The 26,885-nt window shown below is 48.6% G+C and overlaps 1 protein-coding gene across 3 annotated transcripts in view; it reads right to left on the bottom strand.

Moving 5' to 3' along the window:
- CADM1 (cell adhesion molecule 1) overlaps nucleotides 1–26,885 on the bottom strand; it is a 136,657-nt gene that overhangs the window by 14,977 nt on the left and 94,795 nt on the right. Inside the window, exons 4-9 of one of the 3 annotated variants that reach the window (XM_027655793.1) lie at nucleotides 26,330–26,467; nucleotides 24,483–24,638; nucleotides 16,462–16,561; nucleotides 13,354–13,526; nucleotides 9,488–9,559; nucleotides 1,189–1,221 (exon numbers count right to left, since the gene is read on the bottom strand). In XM_027655793.1, coding sequence (XP_027511594.1) covers nucleotides 1,189–1,221; nucleotides 9,488–9,559; nucleotides 13,354–13,526; nucleotides 16,462–16,561; nucleotides 24,483–24,638; nucleotides 26,330–26,467 — 672 coding nt within the window. The remainder of the gene's footprint in view (nucleotides 1–1,188; nucleotides 1,222–9,487; nucleotides 9,560–13,353; nucleotides 13,527–16,461; nucleotides 16,562–24,482; nucleotides 24,639–26,329; nucleotides 26,468–26,885) is intronic. The other 2 variants (XM_027655794.1, XM_027655795.1) reach the window with 2 other exon arrangements.

The following is a 26,885-nucleotide window of genomic DNA, read 5'->3' on the forward strand; positions in this document are numbered from 1 at the left end:
TCCTGATGCTGAGACACCCAGAAAGGATGTCAGATCATACTGGCACTGGGGCTGCCTGATCCTTCCCAAATTTAGGGATCAATCACAAACCTACCAATACTGGCTCTGGACATTTAACACACACAGGGAGGTCGTCACGCAGAGAAAACACACGTGTGCCCAAAGGCTTCCCATTTTTACACTAAGTGGGAAAATGCATCCAAGTAGGTAAGTTACTTGGGACATGAAGGACAAACCCCCCCTCTCTTGACATGGGGCATCACTACTGAACCATTGCTTCACTCAGTCCCACCTCTGCCCTCATCCAAGCAACACCTTGAGGGGAGCAGGCAGGAAAACTGGGTACTCTGCACCATGGATTTCTGTCAGTAAAAAAAACCAGTTAATTTACCAGAGTTAAAAGAAACTAAAATAGCAAGGTCCAACGTGGATTAGCTGTAATTAAAAATTGTCATAGGTTTTGGTTCTTTAGCTGAAAAGTGAGCTCGTGCCAAAAAACGAGATGCTCAACTTCCAGCCTGCAGCGCGTACGTAGGCTCGCTGGGGAATGGAGGCAGCTCGGGAAGCTGTCAAGCTGTTAGCTAGACTGCCTCGAGCAGACGAGAAGGGTTACTTTGCTAGACTGCTATGCTGAGAGGAAAGTGTTGCTATTTGTTTTCCCCATCTCCTTCTGCAGTGTAATAACACAAACTTCACTGCCGACCTCCCAGGCGAGCGCTCCTCTGTGGAGCATCCCAGAACCCCCCAAGCTGCCCCACGCCGGCAGACCCAGTGGAGGCCCTGTCTTAAAAACTAACTCGAAATGCAAGAAAAATGCTCAAAAAATTTAAAATAAAAAAAATACAATTGAATTCCCGTGTTGAAAAGCCGGATTTATCTCCCACGTGTGAAGTGATTCTCCCAGCCGATGGGTGCAGAATCACCTGGCACTGCTCAGACCTGGATTCACTTCCATGGGGATTGGGGCCTGCCTGGCACAGGACGACCGGCTGCGAAGCTCACAGCAGAAATGACAAGAGCAGACAAGACTTTCCAGCCTTAAAACCCATGTTGCATTTATGAGTTGAGTCCACCTGAAACACGGTTTTCCCTTGAAGACTCCAGTTCCCTTTTTGGCTCCCCCTTCCCAGGCTTGTCTTGCCACTCAGCAGCGCTGAGAAATAAGATAAACAGGAATGTGATACCAACCGTGAACTGCCGGTTCTGTCGTCGCCGTTGTGTCTACACACGGGAACAGAGGATTGGAGGAAGGGAAGAAACAGGAGGAACAGCATGCAAAAAAAGGGAAAATGGAAAAAATGGAACAGATAATATATGAGCAAGCTTTCAAAGAACATTGCGTGACAAGCAATAATAAAATGAAAGGCAAAAAGCATTTGAAGTGAGTTGCACTGTTTAGAAGACATGCCTCCAGTTCAAAAGCTATGAGCCTGAGGAAAACAGTAAATTTTTCTCTTTTTCCAGGATCTTGCCAGAACAATTACTGGTGGTTGCAAAGTCAGGGGAACAGGAGACAGGGGAGAGCACCGACACCAACGCTTTAGTTGGCGGGGACAAAACAGAAGCTCCAGAGCAGGACGAGGAGCCGAGGCTCGACACGTTGCTGTTACTCACTCAAACACTGCCTGCACCAGAGCGCCCGTGGCTGGGGAATGGTCTGCTCCCCCCTCTCCTCCTCCTTCCCAGCCACCACCTGCATGATGCACCATTCTTCCAACAAAAAATGTTCTGGAGCTGGCAACTGCAGACAAAGGTTACCAGTCCCCCTGCTGCAGCAGGTACCTGGTTAACAGCTACAGCTAATTAAAATATCCTGAAGTTTTTTTGGCCATTAGTCTGAAGCTGACTCTACTCCATTCGGGCTAAATCCCACTGGGAATTTCTTGAGGGCTGCTGCCTTGCTGATGGAGAGATGCTTTGTCTCTTCCAGGTGTTTGCAACAGGCAGTTTTTAAGACTGACTCGAGTCTGCAGTTTTTTCCTGACAGTTATTTCCTCCACACCAATAGGTCTAAATTATATTTATCCATATTACCAAAATTCACTGGCTTATTTAGTTGTTGGAGCTGGGGTCATTGGCTGGAGTGGGCTGGCTCCTCAGAACGTGTCACGGACATCCCTGGAGCCAACAGCACAGGCCAGGCTTGGCCCAACCCTGCCCAGGTTCGGTGCAATGTTTGAGTGAGTAAAACCGTGTGAGTGAGCACAGAGAAGGCTCCACTGAGCACCCCTGCACAGCAGCCCAGAGCTTGGGTTTTGTAGCAACGACAGACAATTCAGAGCGGCGTTTCCCCTCAGTGACATGCTGGCAGAGAACCCGGGGACGGGCTCCCTGCACGGGCAGAGGCAGCAGTGGAAAAAGGAGGACCCGTTCCTTGGCAATTTAGCTGAGGACAGCTCAGGGCTGAATTTCTGAAGCAGCAGCAAAGACAAGAATCATACAAGGAATACACAATACTTACAGATACAAGGTCTACATGCTTTAATTATGGAAGCAAAACAAATAAACCCTGCACAGTTTAACAAACTGCACCAAGATTTGCATAAGAGATTATCAAGCCATCATTAGCCTGTTTTCACTGCCAACAGAGACTGTTCTCATCTTGGCAACCAAATCTGAGGCACCCTCTACGAGACCGGCCCTTGTTCTCCTGCAGGAGCTCTGGGGGCTGCAAGGGAACCCTTCCAAAGCCATGAGGAGACCAAGAGCAGGGCTTTGCTTTGGTTTTGGGCAGCAATCCCCAAATGATGCCTCGTTTTAACCAAGCAAATGGTGGAGGGGGAAATGGTGGTGGAGGTGGGGGGAAAGTTGTTGTTCGGAAGGGGTAAAACTGAGTATTAATTCCTGAGATGGCATCTATAAATAGTCTCAATTTACTGTCTTCCTGAAACAAAAAAAAGTTACATCAGCTTTTACATTAAATAGAGAATCTGCTGGAAGCCAACTTGTATTGACGTGCTGGAAGAGATATTAGTCAAGAAACAGTGCAAACTGGACAGTGCATCTCGCTTCCCTGTCCGGGGACAGAGACCAACAGGTTGCACAAAAATAAAGTTCTCAAGCGGTTGTAAGTGCGAACAAATATCCAAGTCAAACAACATATTGGCTGCAGCTGGAATGACAAAGTTATGATTAGCAAATGGTTTGGATGGTTGCAATAGGAAACACAGACCGGTTAAAGTTTAGAGTGAGCTTTCAGGGAGTCCTGTTCAATCCCAGTCTTCTTTGAGCAGAAGGACTGCACACACCAGTGTTCCGAAGGGGAATAATCTTGTATTAAAGAGAGGAACGCCCCAACACAGGCACACTGCTACAGTGGTGTGGCAAAGGAGAGGAAAACTGTCACTGGTGTTTTGGTGCCAAACCAGTGCACTCCTGTAAATCCACGTGTGTCCCAGCCCCACTGCTGTCCCTCCTCACCCAGGAAGGAACATTCTGGCCCTGCAGTGCTGCTGCTTGGACAACCTTTAAGCTGGACTGGCTAACTTTGAACGTGCTTTCCTGAATCCCAGGTATGAGCCATCAGCTTCTGCTTTGCTTTCAAGAACAGCCACTCTTCCATGCCAGAGCAGGCAGACAGCACCCCAGAGATCAGCCCTCTGCCCCATGTCCTATAACAAAAAACATCTGTTCTCCTCAAATACTGACCAACAAGTTTCAGACATTCCTGACCTAACCAATGTTGAATAAAGCCAAAGAAAGGCTTTGCCATCACCAAAAAGCACAGTTCTAGTCCCTTGCCATCAGTGTGCAGAGCAGCCACACAATCACCCCAGGCTAATGTCTGTAATTTAAAATGGAAACTCAGTGATGAAAAATGGGCTGGTTTACCAGGTGTGGCAAAGCCAGGACGTAGAAAGCTCATAACTAAAGAGACTCAGTTCTACATGAGACATTCTATCTTAAGAGCAAACCTTCTCTTCCTGACACCAATCAAGAAGAGAACAAAATGTGCTGTCTGGGGAGAAGCCAAACAATGCCATGGCCTTCCAAAATCTCCATGTACACAAGCTCCCCAGAGGCCTACTTTACAGCTACAGAGGGTACCCAAGGGAAGAACCACCGGTCTTTACAAAGTTGCAAATTTCACTTTATTGGGATTTCTGTTTAGCACTGCCCACGATGAATGAAGACACCAACACACATCGTCCTGTGACACCACGGTGGAATCTGCCAGCAAAGACAACTCGGACGACACCCACGCTCCAGGCACTCACCACCTCATCAGGCAGCTACACAAGCACACACACATACTTATAAAATCACTGTGTGCAGGCAATCTGGGCAATATTTCCCTCAGTTACAAGCTCCATCGCTGAGCCTCCTCATTTTCTCAAATGGATTCTCTCCAACTTCAAACTGTTTGCAGAGCGTGACAGACCGGGCCCTTTAAACTTGGCCATAATTAGTCCACAGCCTCAAACAGAAACAGCACGGTGGAGGAATATTAAAAGCCCAGCAGCAAAATTAAATTCCCCCAGTTGAATGCTGGAGCTGCAGTGCTGCAGCCTCGCGGAGGCATTTGGTGCTGAGGAACACACTGAGAATTACAGCAGCACATCCACAAAATAACAGCAAAAACACGCTGCTGCCTTTTAAATTTAAAAAGGCTTTAGCAAGTGTAGATATCTACTCAATATATTGCTTTTTAAATTGCTTTCTGAACTGAAACCAAAAGCCAATCTGATCCCTGACGCGTGGAACTCTTATTCTTCCTGATTTTCCAGACTACTTCACACGTGCTGACCAGGGTGAGTTTGAATTCCTGCACATTGCTGTCTTCACAGCAGCCTGAGGGACCAGCCTGCAGCGCAGTAAATGGGATTCCTGCTTTGGTTCAGGTCCTTGGGGAGAGTGAAAAGCCCTACAAAACCCTTCCTGGAGTTCCCATGGAACTCACTTCTGCGGGACACCAGTAGAAATGTCACATCCCACACCACATCCACCCTCTCCCTCACCACGTGCTCCTCAGAAGGATGGACGGGGACAACCTTTGCATTCCAAAGCCCCCCCAGCTCGGGGCTGCAACATGCCCTGGAGACAGCTTGATTTGCAGAGCAGATGTTCCACAGAAATCACCACGATCTGTATGGACAGTGTGTGATCACAACAAAAGCAGCCTGAAATGAGCGCTGTGGCTCCGGCCACGCTTCTGCATGTTTCTCCATACAGATTGGGGAAGATTTTGGTTTGATTTCAATCCCAGGCTTGCACATGCCTCAGCCTCACGCTTCTGCCAAGCAAGATGATGGTTTGGGCACTGCTTATGCTGTCACTGCGGGTAAGGCCAGGTATGACAGTACCTGTCTACTACTAGTTGGATGTGGGACCCAAAAGACTGAATTTTATTTCCTTTTATTTCCTGTCCCAGACCTGTCAGCTCTGCCTTTAGCCCCTTTAATGCGGGCACATTCTGGATGAAAATGTCAGAAGAGCAGAGAATCATCTTTAAATGAACTTGACATTTTACCAGGGACAGGCAGAAGCTTCAACGTAAAGTGAAAGTTAAATAATAAATAATTTGGGGGAACAAATCCCTGGGCTGCGTCCCTGCACGGTGGTATCAAGCACCTGAACGTGTTACAACCCGACAGCAGACCAGGAAAGCTGACAGCAAACTGGGAGCCCTGGCAGTTCCTGCCCATGTGCTCATCTCCCTGTTTGCAGGGTGGGCACTGCAGACCCCCGGAAAGGTGAGAGGCTATGGAAGAGTCCAGACCACTGGGCTGAAGCTGACCACCATCATCCATCTCTGATCTGACTGGGGAGCAAATGTGTTTCTCTTTTACAATTAAATTCCATGTCCCCCACCTGCAGCACTCACACAAGGACCAAGCTTAAGAGCTGATATTCCAACTCAGCATCAATTCCCAGCTCCTGCTTTGGAGCTCCTGCACATCTCCAAGCCAAACAGAGCTTGCTCCTGCTTGTACAAATGCTCAGCCTCAGGGAGGAACTCAGAGTGCTTACACAGCACAGGCTCGGTGCTTTCCAGATGTGTTCACTGGAGAGACTGGAGTATCTCTGGGAATTCTCAAGCTAAAACCACTGCCCACAATGTTACAGCCCCCTGAAAGACATAAACACACACTACTCCAAGGGATCAGTGGGGTTTGAGATACACTCTAACCTGACATTCCAGGGAGGACACTGGGAGCCCCCAGCTTGTTGCTAATGCTGCTGCAAAGGATGAAGAGCAGGGGCTTTGCAGGGTCAGCAGCACCCGCTGCACAGCTGGAAACACTGGCAACCTGCACACGTGTCACACCCCCAGGTCTCCACCAAAAGTGCTGCCAGGACACCTGTGTGATCCACCTGCAGAGAAAGCACAGGAAATGCAAATCTGCACCTGCAAATGGTGCCGTGGATCCCGGGAGGTGGATGTGCCAGGTGGGCCAGGTGGCAGCGAGGGGGCTGGGAAAGGCAGGCAAACACTCCGTGCTGTGCCCCGAGATGAGGACTGGGCTGTGATTAAGGACCTTTATCTCCCAGGAAACAACAGCTGTCCAAGCCCAGCATTTCAAGGAGCGACTCCAGGGTAATTCAAATGACGCCGTTTGCTCTGCTGTATCGTATTGTACATCTTAATGAAGAAAGCCACAAGGACAATCTGAACTGATAAAAAAGGGCTCGGCAGCGATAACGGCTGAAACACCAAAGGATGGCCAGAATATCAATGGCATTGGAGGATACATGGAAAAGATCAAGCTGTCATGCAGAAAATCTTTTCAAGCACCTACACTGAAGTGACAGAGGGAAAGCTCTAAAGGTCGCAGTGCTTGGAAACTTCACCACTGCTCAGCTTGTCCTTCGCTGAAGAAAGCATCAGGTCAGCTTTCCAAGAGCTCCCCCAGAACCTCCCTGCACCAATAAATCAAAAGGACAACTTCCAAGGGCAGAATTTTCTATGGGCACTTGCTAGAAACTGCTTCAGTGCAGTCTCTCCCCGTTTTACTAAATTAAAGCAAGGCTGCTGCTTTTCAGAACTACTCCATGGCTTCAGGGGACATGAACTGGGCCAGGATTTTACTAGAACTAGGGGGAAAAAGGCAAAATAAAATAGATTTCAAGCCCCCCTTATCCTAGGGATTGGATTCCACCAGGCTGGTCCCATATGCCTGGATTGCCAGTGGTTCAGGGAACATCCCATTGGCTCCCACTGCTCCTCTGTCACACAGGAAGAACAGTGCAGTGTTTGGGTGAGGATGGGAATTAAGGTATCAGCTGTCTCCTGAGGCTTTAAAAAGTGTTCTGACACTACTCTGCTATGTAACTCTAGAGATTATGTTAATTTGATCTCATTTTTTCCAGCTACAAAGTCTCTTAACTACTGAAGGGCAGAAGTTGGTGCCACTCCACTCTGCCTGGGTGCTGGCTGGAGAAGACACTCATACACATCTCTGCATGATGGAGGGAGGTGAAGTGTTGGCTGCTCTGTGTAGGAAAAGCATACTGAACTCACAGGCAGAGGATGGGAAGACACACATCAAGAAGATTCAGTGACAGGGAAGAAAAAAAAACTTCTCTTATCAGCATTAATCTTCTTCCGGCATATCACAAGCAGGAACTGCTGGAATCAGGGAGCAATATCACATTTTCATTACATTTCCAGCCTCCTCAGCAGTTCAGAGCCAACACAGAAAGGCATCAAGGAGGCAATGGAGACACACTGGGTTCTGCCAACAGTCTGAGATCCTCCACCACTGCAAACAAAGGTGAGAGAATGACGTCGGACAGCCCCGTGCTCCTGACCCCGGGGGACCTCTGTCAGGCTGATGACACAGCCACTTCCAACTGCAAGAACCACCACCACCCTCCCCTTCTCATTTTCAATAAGACCTGGAAAACTACCGCAGAGGAGAACCCTACTGAACATCCACAGACCAGCTGCAGCACTTGCAGCAGGAGAGCAAACCACCAAACCACTGTTCGTTGTGAAAACCAACCGTGGCTTGGAAGCCTGACACAGCAGGTGAGGGCAGGTGAGGACAGCGTGGGTTTGGGAAGGCAGTGCTGGAACAATCCCTAAAACCACAGGCTGATAACAACCCAGTTCCCAGGAAAAGGACAGTCGTTAACTTTTGCAGGCACAGAGATTAACTTAAAGGGTTATCCAAGCATCAAGACACACTGTTCCTTTTAGCCTTCCAAAATTCACTGAAAGCACGAGCAATTACCGTCAGACCAAAGAAACTTGTGTACCCATCCACGAGCAGCGTGTGGAGACACACGGGCCGAGCTTCTCTGCAAAGGGCTCTTAGGGAGGCTCTGAGAAAGCTCCAACCTCCTCTGAAACGAAAGCTGGTTAAAGTCTAGAAATCAAAACCACGGAAAACAGGAGGGTGTTCACGGCAGAGCGTCCCAAGCATCCAAAGTGCCTGGAGCTGGGTTTATTGGTAAGCACCTGCAGGGAGGAAGCAGAGCGTGGCGAGGTCTGGCAGAGCGATGGTTGATGCCGGCGCGTGTTAAGGCACGTTGGGAGAGAGGCTTCGCCTGCAGGACCCGCCTTGGGTGCAAAAAACCTCGAAAGGAAAGAAGCCACGAAACGCCCAGGGCAGGACGGTGAGAGTCAGCTGAGCGGCGTCATAAAAGCAAATAAAACGTGAAGGCATTTACACAGGGGATGGTTTACAGCAACAGTAAACGTTGTGCCATTAGCTATTCAATGGTCCATCCTCACCTGCCGTTTGTCACCTCTGCCTCAAAAAAAAAACCCAAACCAAAACAACCCACAAGAAGCAGCAAGAAAAAGCAAAAGCAGCGGTTGGAATAGGAAAGGTCAGAGAAATGACAATGTGAATGGTTACAAATAAATCAGAAAGGTTTTCCTGATGAGTGAGGAGTCGGGTCTGGTGAGGAGGTATGAGGATGTGTCAGAGAGAGGTGTCATGATCTTGCTGGTTGTTTTTATTCATCTTTTCTCGCAAGACAGGGGAAATCTCACAAGCTGAAAGGCAGCTCCTCAAAAAGGGGCCAATGGACGGCGCTCACTCAATAAAAACAACTGGTGGAATTCCCTTTTCTGGGAGAGCGAGGGAGAGGCTTATCACAGAGAGAGACCAACACCCTGGCATGAGAAAAAACATCTCGAGTCACATCAGGCGAATTAAACTGCTGAAGATCAAACTTTCTGCTATAAATTGCTCAGAAATTGATAGTGATGGGGTGGAGGCTGAAATGACTGCCCGTGTTAAGTGAGCTGCTCTAAGGCTGTTTGCACCCTGCATGTGAAGTACCCACTGAATTAATACTGGTAACTGAATTAATTGCTCTTCCTGCCATGACAATTCCCGCATTTCAGAAACACCCACAGCAAGGACCGTCCGACACGTCGAGCTGCCAGACCAGGGCCTGTGCCATGGGCGTGTTTGAAGGGGAAAAAATACTGCAGTGGTTTGTTGTTTTTCCCCAGGCTTCATGCTCTGCTTATACACATAAAAGACAATAAACATTCAGGACATTTCCAATGGTTATGAAGGTACCGTACCTGTGATGGTGGTAGGGATGGTGGTGGTAGTGGTGGTGGTTGTTGTGGGAGGAGGGATAGTTGTGGGGGGATCTGGATAAAATATAAAAAGGAAAATAATAAAAAAGCAAATTAAGAAAAAAAACAAGCAGAACACAACAGTGGTCAATCGTGATCAGAGGAAAACAAGGACGCTAAGAAGCAGGGCAGGGGTTGGGGGCCTTTCCTTGGCTAAATCCCAGGGGGAGAGCCCGGCAGCTGCAGGGACAGGGGGGTCAGATTCTCCACCTGCAGGGGCAGGGGGGTCACATTCTCCACCGCTGCACTTGGGAGCTGCACCCACGCCTGCTCTGGATGGAGAACCTGGCCCCAGCCTCTCCCCCTTTCTGCCTTCTACAGTGCTAAAAAAAATAAATAAAACCCAGCATAAATTAGTCAATGAGAGAGAGAAATGGAATGGGAGAGGCATAAGGAAAATAAACTGCACGCTTTCCACAACAAAAAGAACAGTTTGCACATACAAGGAGAGACACGGTGGTGCTTTGGTGGTTGTCTACAGATACATTTGCAATTTCAGGTGGGAGGGTTGTGTGAGGGGCCCTGCTGTGCTTCACAGCCTAAACATTAACAGCACATGAACAGATCTCACTGTCTTCCCAGGGCCGTGAACCCCACTGCTCTTCCTCTATGAACACACGGCAGCAAGATGTTAAAAACTACTTCAAAGATGGGAACGAATGCAGAGAAATGACAACATCACTGAATATCTATGCCCAGGTATGAGGAATTCCACCAAGGTCTTTTAATTAAAAAAAAGTCAATATTTTTCTGACAATATCAGTTGCACACTCTTGTTTTTGCTACTAGGGCATCGTTAATGAGATGTTTCTCTCTGTGACCATTTCTCAGACGGACCGGACCTGTTGAGATTCAAACCCTGCTGCTCTTTATGGTATTGATGTTACATACAGGGGCACATCCTCATCAAAACTATCGGGCAGGAGAAGGTAGATGTGAGAAGATGTAAAAGAAAAAATATGTATCAATGCCTAGATGATCAAACTGAATGTGCTAAGTAGTCAGGAAGACTTTGAACTATGGATTCATTCGGCAATAATAGAGCATGAAACCTTTCATGGGCTTTTGATTTTAGGTTTCCTCCGTAGCACGTCAACTATTCCTCACTAATACATCTGCTACTCTTTTATCTCCGAGTGAGCTCTCTCAGATCCCCTGATTAAGATATCTGAACTTTAATTATATGCTACTTCTTTATTATATTCCACCCAGCTTCCCAAAAGTTAAGGAACGTCACCTCGGAGCTCGCTGTGTTATGAGCTGTCACTGTCCTTCCCTACATCCCAAGGACCCCAGCCCCTGTGCTTATGGCAGGGCACTTCTCACTCGCTCCTGATCCATACAGCAACTCGGGAGTGGTGGGGACCCTCACAGCTAAGGTACAGTGGGACTGAGGGAAGAGCCCCTGGACACACACCCACTGGCACGGGACAGGCTGTGCCGTGGGCTCTTCCTCCATAAAAGCAAAATAATGAGCTGGTTTTCTAATGGTGCTGAAAGTTTCTATCAAATGTGTCTGCCCACAGGGAGGAAAAGCATGAATTTTAGACATAAACACGCCTTCAGTGTGTGTGATGTGTTTAGACATCCCCACCCCATGTGGGCAGCTGCGAAGGCGTTGGGCACAGCTCAGCAGGGGCTGCTGGAAGCTGCTTGCATTTCAAACCACTGACCTGCAGAGGTGTCCCTTTGGAATAGGACTACCTGAACCCTGACCCTCCTGGGGCTGTGCCAGACCCTGTTCTTTGACACCCTGGGTGTGGAGCGTCTGTAACTCCACAGTTCCCACACTGAGGTGACTTGGGGAGCTCTGCATGGACGAGTGGCCAGAGCTGGCCCTGGTGAGGCACATCCTCCCCCTGACACTCACACAGCACCCACAGAGACGTGGCTGCACAGACACAGAGCCCAGTGTTTCTGTGGAATTTGCTGCTGGTGGTGGGGAAGGGAGCCAAGGGCTGGAGGCATAGGTGCTCCATCACTGGGTGGGGTGAGACCAGCACACTGAACTTCCCCTCAGCAGCAGCTCGAGCTGGGCTCTGTGCCAGGAGGCTTCAGCTGATGACCACAGCCCAACCACTCCCTCCCCCACTTCGGATTTCTTCCTTTTAAATTAAGGGTTAAAAGGATTCCTTATGCTGTCCAGAGTGCCAGATCCTACCGGGATGCTCCCAAACATGCAGGAACCAGAGGTGATGGAGAGCTAAACCCTTCTCTGCCCATGAGCAGCCCTCTCCTATGCAGCCAACACATCTGCCAGAAGCCTGAGCTACAGCCCATAGGTCTCCATCTCCTGGGAACTTGCATCTCCTTCAAAGTAATGCTGTCTTGGGTCTCCTCCCGTGGATTTAATCCCAAGAGGGAGCAGCCCTGAGGAAGCCCTGTGCTGTGTATTCTTGCCCCCATCCAAAGTGCAGAGTAATCACCACATGCAAGAGTTACCACAAGCTCTAAACTCCAGGTCAGTAACCTGGGGAGGTTCATCCAGCCCTCCCTTGGCCTAGGACAGGTATGTAAAACTACATAAGGAGGGAAACCTCCTGCCCCACAGCTGCTTTATGGCTGCAGCTTTCATGGCTTTCATCTCACGGGGGACTGCCTGTGCCCTACTCCAACTGCTTTCCTCTCCACAACACTGCTTGTTTCTTTAAACACTGATGTAAATGAGGGTTTTTTAATATATTATGAGCATGCAAATTATCAATCATAAATGCATATCTGACTAAATTTTGTAAATTGGAGTCCTGTGGAGTGAGAGACACTAGAAAAACTACCCATATAATGGGGCACGTGAGTTTTATATCAGCTGAAAGCTGTTGCTGTGGTATTATCTCAAGTCTTTGGGCAAGTTTTTAAGACTGGGCTTAAAACTGCTCCTGTGGACGTGGCGTTTGGAGAGGTGTGGGAGGTTCTCTACTGTTTGACTTGAACAGAGCAACTACTAGAGAGCCTGGACTGCAGAGCTTCAGGTGGCTGCTGCATAGAACAAACTTCAAACAAAGTTACTGTCCCATCTGAGTGGAACTGTAGCATTGTTCAGGTTGGAAAAGACCTTTAAGATCATGAAGTCCAACACCCACCACGAGCTCAGCCCAGCCACACACAACCACTCTTAACAGAGGAAGTTTAAATATGTAGCTCATCATTAAAGTAGGGAATTGCTCTGTGAGTGCCTCCTGAATCTCCATTCCATGCAGTGCCTCGTGGCAGGAGCACGAGGTTTACAGCAATGCCAAAGTAACGCAGAGGAACCGAAGAATTAAAGCAGGTACTTAATAGCACTTTAAAAGATGCTGAGGCATGTTTTAGTGGCTGCCCAGCTGCACAGACAGGCTTAAGGCACCTCATTCTTCCAGTTTATTTACTGGTTTGTAATTGTCTGGGAACACTGGCTGATTCCTCGGTAATTTAAATTGCTAATGGAAGGCTCAGAACCCTCTGGACCATTGCTCAAGCCACTGGAAGCATTACCAAAAGGACAAGGAATTATTGGAGAAGTCCTAGAACTGCACAGCTCTTGCCATGCCCCTGCTCTGGCTTTTCCTTCTCCCTGACAGCAGAGGTGTGCCAGGGCCAGCCCCGAGGGCGGCTCTGAAGGAGGGAGGTCCCGGAGCCGGGACAGGCTCTGAGCCCCCGCAGCACCCCCGGGGTTCCCACCCCTGCCCCAGCCCGGCACAGCGTCGGGGCGTCAGGAGCTGCCTGCAAACCTGGCATCAAGCAAAGGTTAAGTTCTGTCACAGCTTTCCGAGCAGGGCATGTTGCAATCACGTGTAAACGAGTCTAGAAGAACGGTGGTTTTTCTCACGTACCGTATACAAACAGCATGTAATCCGCATGTGATTTCCCCACCGCGTTGGAAGCCTCACAGCGGTATGTACCATTATCTGTTTTGTTTAGGTTACTAATGAGAAGGTTTGAACCAGACACTACAACGTGTTGAGGCATCTCATCATCTACTCTTAACCACCTCATGTCCGTAGGCCTACAGAGGAGGGAGAAAAAGAAACAGTCACATTACTATTTTCCTATGGTCAAGATGGCATCTTCAATAGTTCATCCACAGACAGAAAGCCCAAACCAAGAAAAACTGTAAAGAAACAACACATACTTTTTTGCACTACTCAAGCCCAGATGCTGTCGGGCTTCCTCAATTTAAATTTATTTTAACCCAACAGGAAACTGTATCCAGACCTTAAATTTTCTGAAAACACTAATGCAAGCAGGAAGAAAGTTCATTAGTGGTTAATCATTCGCTTACTCAGCAAACCTGAAAGCTCTGAGGCTACAGACTGTGTGCATCCACGGGGTGCTCTGAGGGCAGAGCTGGACAGCAGAACAAGTACCATTTTGTCACATTTGAACCCTTCCACGAGCGCTGTGATGGACCTGGTAATGCCAGTGGGGGAGTCCCAGCCCTCCTCCTCTCCCCCAGCCCCCCTGGCAGCCCCTTCCTGCACCCCCAGGCAGATGGAACCCGTGTGAGCAGTGGGTCTGCATTGTTCAGGGAATGAAATGAGCCTCATTTGTTAGAGCTGGTAAAGAACACGAGTGCTGAGGGGCTTGGGGGGGTCTTTTTGGTTTGTGGGGGTTTTTTTAAAGTTGTTATTATTATGTCTTTAAGCAGCAGTAAGGGGACAGATCAGCTCTTCCCAGAAAGAAAAATCCAGCATCCTTCAGGCCACTCAACAGTGAGGTCTTAAAGGGGAGTTTCCTGCAGCACAACATCCCTCAGCCCACCTGGCTCCAAGGGTGCCAAGTGGGACCTCATGCTGCCAAAGGTATCCTACAGCTTGGGTTTTTCCCAGGGTTCAAAGGGTAGGTGACTCCCATGACACAGAAGCTCTTGAAGCTTCAACATCCCAGCCATGCTACCGGATGGATCCAGCACTGAGCAAACCTGTCTCAGCATCACCTGACTCTGGTTCTGGACACAGGCCCTGCCCTTCAACCCTGAGACCAGCTCAGCTGGTTACAGCACGGTGCTAATAATGCCAAGGTTGTGAGTTTGATCCCTGTACAGGCCATTCACTTAAAAGCTGGACTGCATGATCCTTGTGGGTTCTTTCCAACTCAGAATATTCTGTGATTCTAATTTCTTGCTGCTGCACCATTAGCACACGAGCCACGGTGTGGGCAGCAGAGGCTCCCGAGAGAGCCCAAATGCAGTTTAACCTCAATATGGGTGGGATGGGTTTGGATGCTCCTGGCTATGGATTTCAAAAGGCTCTTTGCACTGCAGAGTCCCCAGATTTCCCAGCTGGTACATGATGCAGCAGCCCCTGCTCAGAGCTGTGTTTCCCTGGATGCCCCACAAGTGACAATTTCAGCATCCTCCCCCTTTTGTCATAGTCTTGGAGGGGTGTGTCTAATCTAATAAAATACCTGTATTAATGCCAAATAGAAATTTCTCCTCTCTGGTCTTTTTTTCCTGAGCTTCCCTCCGCCAACGTTTACGTTGCCAAATTTTGCAGAGAAGTTACTTTATTTAACTGGAGAAACCTCCCCCTTCCTCTGAAACCTCTGTAAAAGATTTCATTAAATCTCTTTGTCTTAAAAGCATGAAGCTAAACCCAGCCCATTATTTTACTGTATATTTTCTTAGCTTTGGGAGACCCAGATGAAGTGACCTAGAGAAGTCAATTCCCAGCACATCACCAGCATCACGTAACGTGCCGCGGAGGCTGCCGGGGAGATGTGTCTGTCCTATTTAACATGGGGATGTCTTATAGCCTGGAAGAAAAAAGTGTAGAGAAGCCTGTTCATGAGATTCCCAGGTGATAGTAAATGGGAGGCACTGCAAGTACCCACGGGAGCAGGAATGCAAAGGGGCTTGGCAGGCTCTGAGCAGGGAATAGCTATTAAATGGAATTCAGCAGGGACGTGCCAGTCTCTGATGGACAGGGAAGGAAGTGGCCTTGTGCCGAACAGAAGAAACTGGGAAGTGGGAATCAAGAAAATACTGTGGGAATCAAGAAAATACTGTGGGAGGGGAGGTAGGCTACCAGGGAGGATGAGAGCAGCCTGAGCCTCCTTGGTCCTGGGCGCTCACCCTGCCTGTGTGGCCGAGCTGGGTGGGGTGCAGCTCCCTACGCCCGCCGTGATGCCCCAGTTCTGGGCATGCTACCAAGGAGGCACTGACAGATCCCAGGGGTGTTTGCAGAAATCTTATGGACATGATGAAAATAAAGAAGGATAGTAAATAATTGACAGCCATAAATCCAAGTGGAAGAGAAAGTATTTTAAAAAAAATAAAGCCGACAAAACTTAAATTAGAACAGCAATGAAAGTGTGGGAGAAAATCTACCCTCCCTTGCCAGGATTTTTCTGATGCATGAATTTCTTCAACTGCCTAAGAAAGCCTCAAGGGCTTGGCAAGAGGAGGAGAGAGAATAAAACTTGAGTTCCATAAAAACCACACAGGGCACCAAAAGGGAGGAAAACCATCACACAGTCAGTACAAGCAGAAGGACGGGTTGCCTTACCTGAGGATCCATCCCACTTCCCCAAGGGCTCAGTGCTGTGGTGACCTCCACGGGCCTCAGCAGCAGCCTCTGACCTCGCTTTTGCAGATTAACTGAACCCAAGATTAATTGCAGATTAATGCCACCCAAGCCATTCCCTGGGGGAAGAGGTGTCCAGTTGGGAGCCTTTCCCTTCTGCACTCGAGGGCTGCTGCGCGGCGGCCGGGAAGAGCTCTCCTAGGAGCTCTTCCATTGGGAATCCCTTGGCCATTAGGTACACAGGAATAAATGCAAATAAACCCAGATGTCTTTAGTGCACAGCAGATGCTCAGGTGCAGAAGTGTCTCTCCTTCACTCTGGGACATTGTCTTTGCAGCAGAGAGTGGTAACAGCGGCCACACAACGCCCTGTCATCGCCGGCCACCCCGCACCATCCCGGGGAAGGGTCCAACTTACTGTGGCTTTCCAAAGGCTGTGCATGTCAGCTCCAGCGGCTCCCCTTCTCTCGTCAGGCCTTGCAAGGGGTAATTCTGAGAAACCCGCACTTGAGGCTTATCTGCAGGACACAAAACATCGCTCTGTGAGCCCTGGGTCACACCGGGGCCGCCGCCGCTCCCCCTCGCCCGCTCTGTGCCGGCAGCAGGAGAAGGTGAAGCTGGCAGCGCCTCGGATCCCACCATGGCACTTCCCAGGAAGGACATTTTGCTGCACACTTTATCTGTGAACTCGCTCAAGCTAAAAGGAACTCATTTGCCTTCACGCTGAGGTGAAGCCGGAGAGACCCGCGGTGCCCGGAACTGACAGGTTTTGTGGTGTATCGGCAGTTCTGGCACCACAGCACCCGGAGCCCACGGGTGTGAATACACTGGGCTGGACAAGAGATGCTTGTTAGATACACAAACAGAGCCACAGCCACTGCTGCCTTTGCGTAAACAACAGGATGTTGTATTTTGTCCAGACGAAGCTCCTCTAAATCCTACAACAAACAGAGAATTAAAGCATGGATAGTTAGGGAGCCAATTCAAAAACACTTTGGTAAGACCCTGAAGGAAAAAAAAAAAGAGCCAAACCGCAAACCTAGAGTCCACAATTAAAAAATTCATTACCTCCCACAACTGAAACAGAGATTAAAAACGCAATCTGAGCTGTAGCTAAAACGTTATCAGCGCAGGAAATCAATTCAAGGCTACAAGTGCCATTAAGCCATAGATATTTTTCAGGAATTTACTCAACTGTAAGGAACAAAGGAAGGCAAAAAATCAGTATGCATAAAGGTTGAAACCATTTAAATGTTTCTATTTCCTTTGAGAGTAACTGCTACCCAAAATATTGGCTGGCTGCATTTTATTAACTGTGTTTAACTCATTAACATGCCTCCTATGGAATAATAGAGATTAGGAAAAAAACCCTGCGTGTCAGGATTTAACCAATTTAAACTCTCATAATTTTCAGTAATGGAATAAGCTACACGAGTAAATCCTCTCCCGAGATGACTCCACCACAACATTTCATCAGCTAATCCCCGTTACAGATGCTCCTCGCAGCTCTGGAACTGGGGTGTCCCTGGGGGCTGGGGGGGTGTCACCAGCCCCGAGGCCAAGTCCCCATCCCATAGGAAACGGGGCATCCTTGGCATGCTGGAAAACGCGCTCCAGCCCCGGCAGGGATGTGGCAGCAGCACCGCACAAGGAGCACGGGAGGGCGAGTCCAGCCCAGCGTTAGGATAAATCACCCGCTGCCTCCCCAGCGCTGCACTCGGGCTCAGCCACTCCCGTCCACAATTCCCACCCCCGGCCATCTGCTCCCCTCTCACGATGTGCTTTGCGGCAGCACCACGAGCCCGTGCCAGGAGCACGGATACTGTTATATTCATGCTGTGGAAGGAGCAGGAAACCTTCCAGTTTACCCAGCGCATAGGGAATGCAGCTGAGGAAGCTCTGTGCTTGCCTTTGCCGTTTGCCTCTCCTGCTGCTCCCATCCCCTTTCCATTAGCTAAGTTTTAGTATTTCTAATGAGTTGTTTACCACTGACAATTACTTATGGAAATCAGGAGGAATACACTGTACTCCTTGCTGTATGAAGAAGGAACTGCCAACTCTGTGAGCTCCCACCAAGCCAGGTGAGCCCTTCCACTGCCTCTTTCCAGCCCCACAGGCTTCATTAAACCAACAGTGGCAGCAATGTGGACCTGTCCCATTTGGATCTGGGCTACCTCAAGGTGTCACTTGTAACAGAAATCTGGGTCTATCAGCACATGTACCCACACTGGTGAAGCCAAGAGCTTCCCAACAGTTATCACAGCAAACGTCTCTCCCAAGCAGGGACTTGCCAGCACAGCAGGAATTACAGCAGGCACTTAGGAAAATGCTTCCCAAGCCTGAAGGACTGAGAGGGATTGGTGGGTACTCTCAAGGACCAGCTGGCATTAGGCTCATTGCATGCAAAAAAAAAGAAATTTCACCCACGAATCTGGAGGGGTGGTGGTGTCTTTCTTCCCTTTGTTTAAGGACGTGCCTTTCGACAATCTTAAATTCTACTTCCACTGCTCACACCCTGCCTCGCACGAAGCGAGTGTATTTCCCTCGGATTATGGACTCGGAGTGCAGCTCTGTGAAATGCCGAGCGCTGTGGGACCCCCAGCCTGGCTCCTGCACAGGGCTGTGACATTTACAGCACACACGGGCAGAGCCCTGATGGCTCCAGTGCCTGGACCAGCTGTTTGCCACTGCTCTGTTAAAAGGGCCCATTTCCAGCAGCAACATCTGTGGCTGCATAACGTGGGGCGACGACTATCTCGGGTTGTGACACAGGATGCAAGGCAAGAAGTGTCAGTTTTCACCACCAAGTGCGTTCCAGCAGCCCAAATTCCTCAACTTGGAACTTTCATCACACCACACCACTGGATTACTACATAAAAATAAACACTTGCATCTATGCACCCAAGCCCCTGTGTGCTCCACGGCAGCCAATTAGACCCAACAACTCACAGCTATTTCCTACTACGCCTCTTTCTAGCGGCTTAAAAAAAACAGTCTCGTAATTTAATAAGGCACCTTTATTAAGCTAAATTCATTCAAAAGCTCAGAGTGATATACAAGGTTAAATACCAGTCATCTAAAGGTTACGCTGTAGCAGCAACCAATTTGAAAAACTTATTACAAAGCCTTTCTGCATTTGATGAGATTTCTTGCACAACAGGAGAGGCGTGTGCCTGAGCATCGGGGACCACTGGGGAATGCAACACCCCCCCAGAGGGACCATGCACCCCAAAACCCTCCTTCTCCCCTCAGGATGCCACTGGCCACCCCAGGCTGCACCCACTGCCTTTCACAGTTTTCAAGCTCCGTAGTTGGGAATTTACCAAACCACTCCAGTTATTCTGCATTTGTCCCAGTTCTTCCATTTTTAGCTGCACACCCTGTTTCTGCACCATCAGCAAAGATTATTAACAGCGACTTTTTAAGAACTTCAAATACTTCAACTGAACAGCATCAGGCCAAGCACCCAGCCCCCTGAGTTCCCTCTAAAAATACCAGCACTGCTGATTACTCCCTAATGACTATCCTTTGAGATCTGCCAGTTAGTGATTTCTTAATCCATTTAAACATGTGCTTCATCGATAATGCTTAGATGTCATTAATCAGCCGAGATAAAACGTTACACTGAGTTTGGGCCCTTACAAAAGCCTAAGCCTATTATTTCCACCCGTTTCCTTTCATCAGGCCAACCCACGATCTTGTAGGTAGGTGAGCTCACCGCCCCCAAGCCTGGCAGCAGGAGGATTTGGCAAAGCTGGCTCCTCGTGTGCCTGGGGTACCACGGTGCTCCGGCTGGCACAGCCACGGGACCCTCGCTGACCACCAGACAATGTGCTCCCTGCTGAGGTTGAAGACAGCCAAAAAAAGGCTTCTTCCCAAGTGCTGCTTTGGGAAACCAGCACACAGTGTCTTCAGCAGTGCCAGAGCCTCGCCAACAGAGAAACCTGCAACAAGGACTCTGTCAGGGACTCAGAGGAACAGGCTCTGGCCTGCACTGAGAGATGAGGTGCCAGGTCCAACTTTAAAATCTGTTTTCTGACCCATGTACGAATTGCTGACGCGCCTCTTGGCAAACCTGATGCCAGATGGCATCCCTGGGAGCATCATCCGTGGGCCAAGCCGTGTTCCTGCCCACTGGAGGTAATTCCAGCCCCAGCATTTCCCAGATAATGCTTTACACATCTCCCTTCAGGTGGGCACTGCTTTGTCCAGCTCCTCATCCCTGCTCTGTTCTGTGCCCAAGGGAGCTACTCAAAAACCTGACTTCTGGAAGCCTCTGATCTCACCCAGGGCAGAGCAGGAGGAATGTGGTCTTCAATGCTAAAAGAAATCAGCAAAGTTAAGACTGATCTGCAGGTGTAAACACAATGGCCACCTTTATTCCAAATTCCAGCGGGGATGCTCATCAGGAATGCGCCCTGCGTCAGAGCCAGCCCAGCCCGGCAATCCCCTGCCTGCTCCTCACCTCTGACAAGGACGAGAGGCTGCACTGCTGATTTTCAGCCAAAATACAGAAATCTATTCAATAAATAGACCCCGTGTTTAAAATAAGGAACGAGCGCAGGACTGGCAGGTCACAACTTGTCTGGAAGAGCCTGTCAGCCCCAAACACGACTCTGCAAAATTCACCCTCAACAAAAGCAATTTAATCACTTTGCCTGTCGCGGGAAGAGGAATGCCAGAGCCCGACAGGCATTTTGGGGATAAACACTTCTCTTTTAAATATTTAAGCACATGCTGCTGCTTAATGCCTGCGAATGGCAGAGCCCTGTCTGCCCCACATGCTCCACGCTCCCAACAACATTCCTCCGAGAAAACCTTATTAATGAGCTCGCAAACGAGCACCCAACTGGGAAATGTCACAAACAAGAGTGGCTAATGCCCCAGAAAATCAAATAACTGAACACTCGGCTGATTGTGGTGCTTTTCATATTCACTAAAAGAAAAAAAAAAAAAAAAAAAGCTTTAAATCAAAGTTTTCTGAAGGGGTCAACACCTCACCGAACAAAACAACTCATTTATTCACTTTTAGCGATCTCCAGATGATAAATTACATTGATGTTAATCACTTCACTGCATACTATGCAATTAATATTTCCGCTGGATGGAAATGTAAGGATTACTGGAGATGCGGCAGCAAATGTATGTGGCTGATTTTAAACGTAATTGGGCACAAAAAGTTCTTCCATTTCAAAGCAGAGGCTGTAACAGACTCCATCAGGGCAGACTTTAAAAGTACATGTGTAAATATTATAAAAATGAATGCATGATTAATTATAACTTCAGAAAAGCACAAAAAGCCAACCCAGAGAAAAGGCCAAATCAAGGCTTTGACACTCACTTCCAGCACCACGTAATGAGAGAAGGAAACGCACTGCAAGGGCTCAACTCTCCCAGAATATCTGGTTCCATTCAATTCCTTAATGATATTTTAATGCATTTTGTTGCTTCATTTCCTTTCTAAAATTACACCCAACACACTGGTCTCCCATCGCTCACTGACGGATCTGAGCCACAAAAAGAGAGTGATTGCAGCCACAACTGGGGATGTTTCCACACCAGTGCCACAGATTGTGGCTGCCCTGGCACAGGGCTGTGGCTGTTCATCAGGTATGGAAGTGTTATGGCCACTGCAAATACACACCAGCCTTGGTCACATCCTGTTCTCTTTTGAGGAGTGTTACCAGGAGGGTTTCATGCACATTGTGGTGCATGTCTGCAGAGCCTTCTTAACAATAACACACCCTACATCCACATGGAAACATTTATCCTTAACTTCACCACAGGCCAGGCATGGGAGATAGGCAACAAATGGCTTAGTCAATGAGTAGGGGTGAGTTAATACCCAGCACTGCTGTTTTCTGTTTTTTTCTTGGAAAATAAACCCCACAACTTTTGAGTTGCACCTCAAAAAAAAATCTCTCCCTACTCTGAAATTTAGTCAGACAAAAAATACCTTATTATCTGAGCAGGCTCCATCCATCATCCTCCTGTTCTTCCCCAACACATTTCATGCTCCACTTGGATACATTAAGTGTAGAGAAATACGATGTCTACTGAGAAAAGCATTTTCCTGTGCCCTGCTGATGTTCTGAAGGGGTGGATCTGCTGTGCCTGTGGGGGGGGGCAGGCAGGATTTGTGGGGAGGGGATGTCAGGGCAGAGAGCTGAACACACAGCCCAGTTAACTGACCTGAGCGATGCCACTCCAGCTGCAAGAAAAGCAGCAACATCCACACAGGATGAGCAAGGAATTCCAGCTGCCACTGCTGCAGAGACCTGGCAGCTGGGTGCCTGCAAGGTAACGTCCTGCTCAGTGGAAGGGCATGGACAGCAGCTGGAGGAGCATCCTCTGCTTGGACTGCACATCCCACATCTAAAAAGCAGTTGAGAATGGATAAGTCAGGCCTGGTTGTAGGAGCCCCAGTTCTCCCAGAGGCTGAGCCCACCTCCATGGGAACACTGATGGAGATGCCTGTCCACGAGAACGAGAAGCTCCTCCTCCAGCCACACTCTCCCACTGGCCTGTGCATCATCATCTTGAGCCAGGAAAAGCTCAAGGGTAAGAGTTTGCTCTGAAACTGCCTTTTCTCCAAGTTCAGGCCCCTCAGCAGGCATGACATGCAGGTGTCTGGTTGTGCTCCAGCACGGCGAGTCCCAGAGCCGTTAATTGCCGGGAGCCGCGAGGTCACAACGTGTGACACGTTCCTGGGCTGGGGCTGTTCCGCAGCATCTGCTGCTGCCACGGCAGGATCAGCCCAGGCTAACGGGGTCAGCTCCCAATATCTGAACATAATTGCTTTGAACAGGCTCAGAGTGTAATTCAGAACATAAAACCAAACCCGTCTGAGCACCCTGCTCGTCTCTGTTCCCTTCTGAGGAGGCTCCATTGCCTCATTTCCCCAGACAGCTCTGGAACAGCCCAAGGGGATGATAAAAATCGGTGCTAAAGGCAGAAACCTGTGCATGGGATGCAGCAGGACCTCCAGTGTGGGAGCTGAAGGCTGCAGGTGTCTGTAGGACACCCAAAGAACTGTGCTTTAGGGGTGCTTTGCCTGCATTGCACAGGGAAGTCCCTAAGGCTGCAAACCAAAGTGGCCAAGGAGGGATTTACCTGAGGAAGAAGAGAAAAAAATATTTTTTCTTTTTTTTTTTTTTTTCCTAAAAACAGCTGCCCTCTCCTATGTCACCAAACCATCACAATTTCAGAGGAAATCCTTCCTTGCTTCTGAAAGGAAGCCTCAAGGTTATCTGATGCCCTTTCAACCCGGAGAGGTTCCAGTCCCTCTGCAGAACAGGGCAGACGGGATTTTTTGCTCTTCCCTGTTAAGTATTTGATCAAGCCTCACAAAGGTGCTAATGTATTATTAAAGCTAATGGAGCTCTACAAGAAATGTTAATGGACATTAAGTTTGCATAAATGAATTACACATTAGCACAGTCACAAGAAATCTCGTATCTGCCAATTTAGGCAGTATCTGATCATTCCTGTTTTCCTCATTACAGGAACATTACTTCCCGCTAGTTTTGGAGATATGAGAATTGTAACCAAGATGTTCATAATGAAACTACATAATGAAGCAGATGAAATAAATTAATACAAAACTTCCTCTTCTCCTTTCAACGTGAGGTAGTTGAAGGGAACCTAGAAAAACAAGAACTTTGAATCATCTCAGCCCCCGGTGTTCCAAGCACCTGGTCTTGCTGCAGGGACTGTCCCACTTTGCTTTTGGGAGCTGTTTTGGAGCAGAGGGGCACGTGTACACAGCTCCAACGTTTCCACTAACTGGAAGTCCAGCACAGTTATATTTGGGACCACAGGTATTTCCAGGTACCTGCTCAGAAAGCCTGTTACTGTCACGTACAGTGGAGCAGCTCCTAAGGGAAGGGAGATGCATTATTAACACTGAACATGCAGGAAGCAGCACAAGTTGGCCTCAATCAGTGCTGCTACTGCAGATTCCACAGAATTCCAGTCACTCTGTTGTACAAAACCCGTCGGTGCCAGATGTTCACAGTGCACAACACTGAGTTTCTTTTGCACAGTACCCAGTTTTTGCAGTAAACTCACCACGGTGGCCAGTCACTTTGAAGTGGGAGCAGAGAAACACTTTTCAAAGAGATAAGTAGGTTGCTAGAAGAAAAATACTCAGATTTAATCTGTTCTGACAATTATAAAGCACAGCCAGGAACCTTTGATGCAAATTCTACGTACAGAGAGTTATTTCTTCAGAGAACGAAGGTAAGTATTTATGGTATCACAGAGGGCTGGGAAAGTCGTGGCTTTGCCCATGAAGTGGTACCAAACAGTTTGGTTTCTCTTCTAAATAACACCACATAATCCCCACGGACGCCGGAATTTCATCACGTAGTGAACGATTCCTGAACTCCCAAGTGAGCAATTTTATACATTAGGACAATTAAAGGTTCTGCTACTCACACATGACTTCCAGGTAGCGCTGTGTCTGCAAGTCTTTGACCGCAGGGTGATCCACCAGGCAGATGACAGGGACCCCGTCGTCCTCCCGCCCCACCTTCAGCAGGAGCTGGCTGGTCACCGTGTACATGTCCGACCACTGCTCCACCTCCGACTTGCCTGGAGGAGGGGACAGAGAGAGTGGAGTGACGACAGGATGGAGCACCTGCTGCAGTCAGGCCAACTCCCTCCTGTCCACGTTCCCTCTGGACACCCATCCCATCCTCCTCTCCATCAGGTTCTGGCCAATTAAAGTCCACAGGATGTTGCTGCAGTGATTAACAATCCCCTTACACCGTCCCCAAATCCCCACACTCTTAAACCAATGAGCTACAAATCCCCCCCACTCCAACAATTAGCTACCAAAGTGATTGAACAGATTAAATTAATTAAAAGTAGTATTGCTAGGCAGGAGCATTTGCAGTGCTCTGTCTGAGGGAGGGAAAGGCAGTGCAGTGGGAGGGCAGCCCAGCTCCGGACCAGCTGCCCGAGGGATGCCAGCACAGAAACGAGCAGGATGACAACACAAGACGAGACAAGGCAGGAGAAAAGGGATTTTTCCAGGAACTCAGCAAGCAGCCACTGACAGCACAGCTCTGCTCCAGTTTCAAAGCTCTGATCTGTGCCTTTTTATTTAAGAATTCACAGGCAAAACACTAAGAGTTACTTCTGTAGCAGAGCTCTTCCAGACACCAAATATTTCTATATAATATATGAGAGTGAAACAGGGGACAGACACAGACACACCCTGATATTTGGAGGAAAGGCTTTCCCATGGGCAAAGCCACAGTTCCTGTGATTCTTAACCCACAGCCAAGTGCCTCAGTCTCCCTAATTCTGCTAAAAAAAAAATAAATATCTGAAGTCTCAGCAGGGTGAGCTGGGATTGCACGAAGCTCAGCACTCTTCCCAGAGAACAGAAAGCTGGGATTCAACTGCCAACATGAGAAAACTCAATCAAGAAGCTGGACAGGCCAGGCACAAAGGGACAAACACTTTGCCCTGCCGTCCACCAGGATGGGGAAGGGAACCAGAATGGGATCATTAACACCCTGCACACCACAGTGCAGGGACTCAGCAGGGCACCACTTTGTGTGGCAGCAGGTTTGCCTGCTTGGATGCTCAGAAGTGTTGGGCCTAAAGAGAGGATTCTATCCTGCCCTTGCAGGGGGGTGGGTTTGAAGTAATGAGTCTGGACTTCTCCGGAGAGCCCATCAGTGTCTCAGACTGGGTAAAGCACAAAGGTGTTGTCAACCAAGCTCACATCTACATGCAGACTTAAACTAACAGCATGTCACATGCAATCAGAGTCAGTGACTTGAATGTGCAAGTACCAGGAGCAACCAGACTTCAGGGAGTCGGAGAAACCCATCTTGGATGAATATTCAACTGAACACAGGGAAAACACTCTATAAACAAGGGAGCTAGATGTGAAGGTGAATTGCAAATCCTTACAGCCCAGACGATCCCTCTCAGACCTAAAACAGGGCACAAAGCTACACAAGCCACACAGAAATGAATTCAGTGCACAGCTCTGGGCTCCTCAAGGTCACCTGCAGTTACAGCAGGACTCCAGAACCTGGCACTCGAGGCTGGCAGGTAGGCAGAGGACCAAATGGAGTTCAGCCCCCTGCGTTAGGGAATAATCTGTCTGCCCACACAGTGCTTTGTTCCTCAGCTGGTGCTCAAAGCAGCTCGCTCCACTTTTTTCTTTTTTTCCCCTTAAACTGGCAGCAGAGAACAAACACCCAGCGTTACATAAATCACTTCAGCTCTCTGAACAAAGCAAGTGACTGAGAGGACACATCTACCGGTTAGCTCCTTGTTGCCTTTGAACCATCTGATGGTGGTGGCTGGTCTGCTGGCCATGGCAGTGCAGTTCAGCTCGATCTCTTCTCCCTCCACGGCGGTTTCTTTCTGGATATCAATTACCAAATTGCGTGGTGGGACTAGAATGGAAAACAACACAACACATACCAGATGAAATAAACATCTTTTGATCACTAACACAAGAGAAAACCTCGAGGAAAACCTGTAAAATCTACTGAAGGAAATGAGCAAACAGCATTTATTTGATCTTTCAATCAATCAAACCCTTTGATAGGTGGTTTCACAGTAATTGGAGTGAGCACTTTCACTCTCCACCAAATAATCACCGCAGTCTCACAAATTATTACTTATCAGGGTTTTAACTTTCTGTTCCCCCTCCCAGGCAGGCGCCGTTCCAGGGAGAGCCGCAGCCTCCTGTGCTCCTCGGGTGTGTGCTGCTATTTAAAAATCCAGCTTGACTCCATGCACATTTCCTGACTTCTCTGACAAGGACAGGAAACACAAAAGCTGACACTTGGCAGTGCATTACTTACCAAG

The sequence above is a fragment of the Corapipo altera genome, unplaced genomic scaffold (assembly GCF_003945725.1).
Source record: "Corapipo altera isolate COAL_440 unplaced genomic scaffold, ASM394572v1 71, whole genome shotgun sequence".
Lineage (NCBI taxonomy): Eukaryota > Metazoa > Chordata > Aves > Passeriformes > Pipridae > Corapipo > Corapipo altera.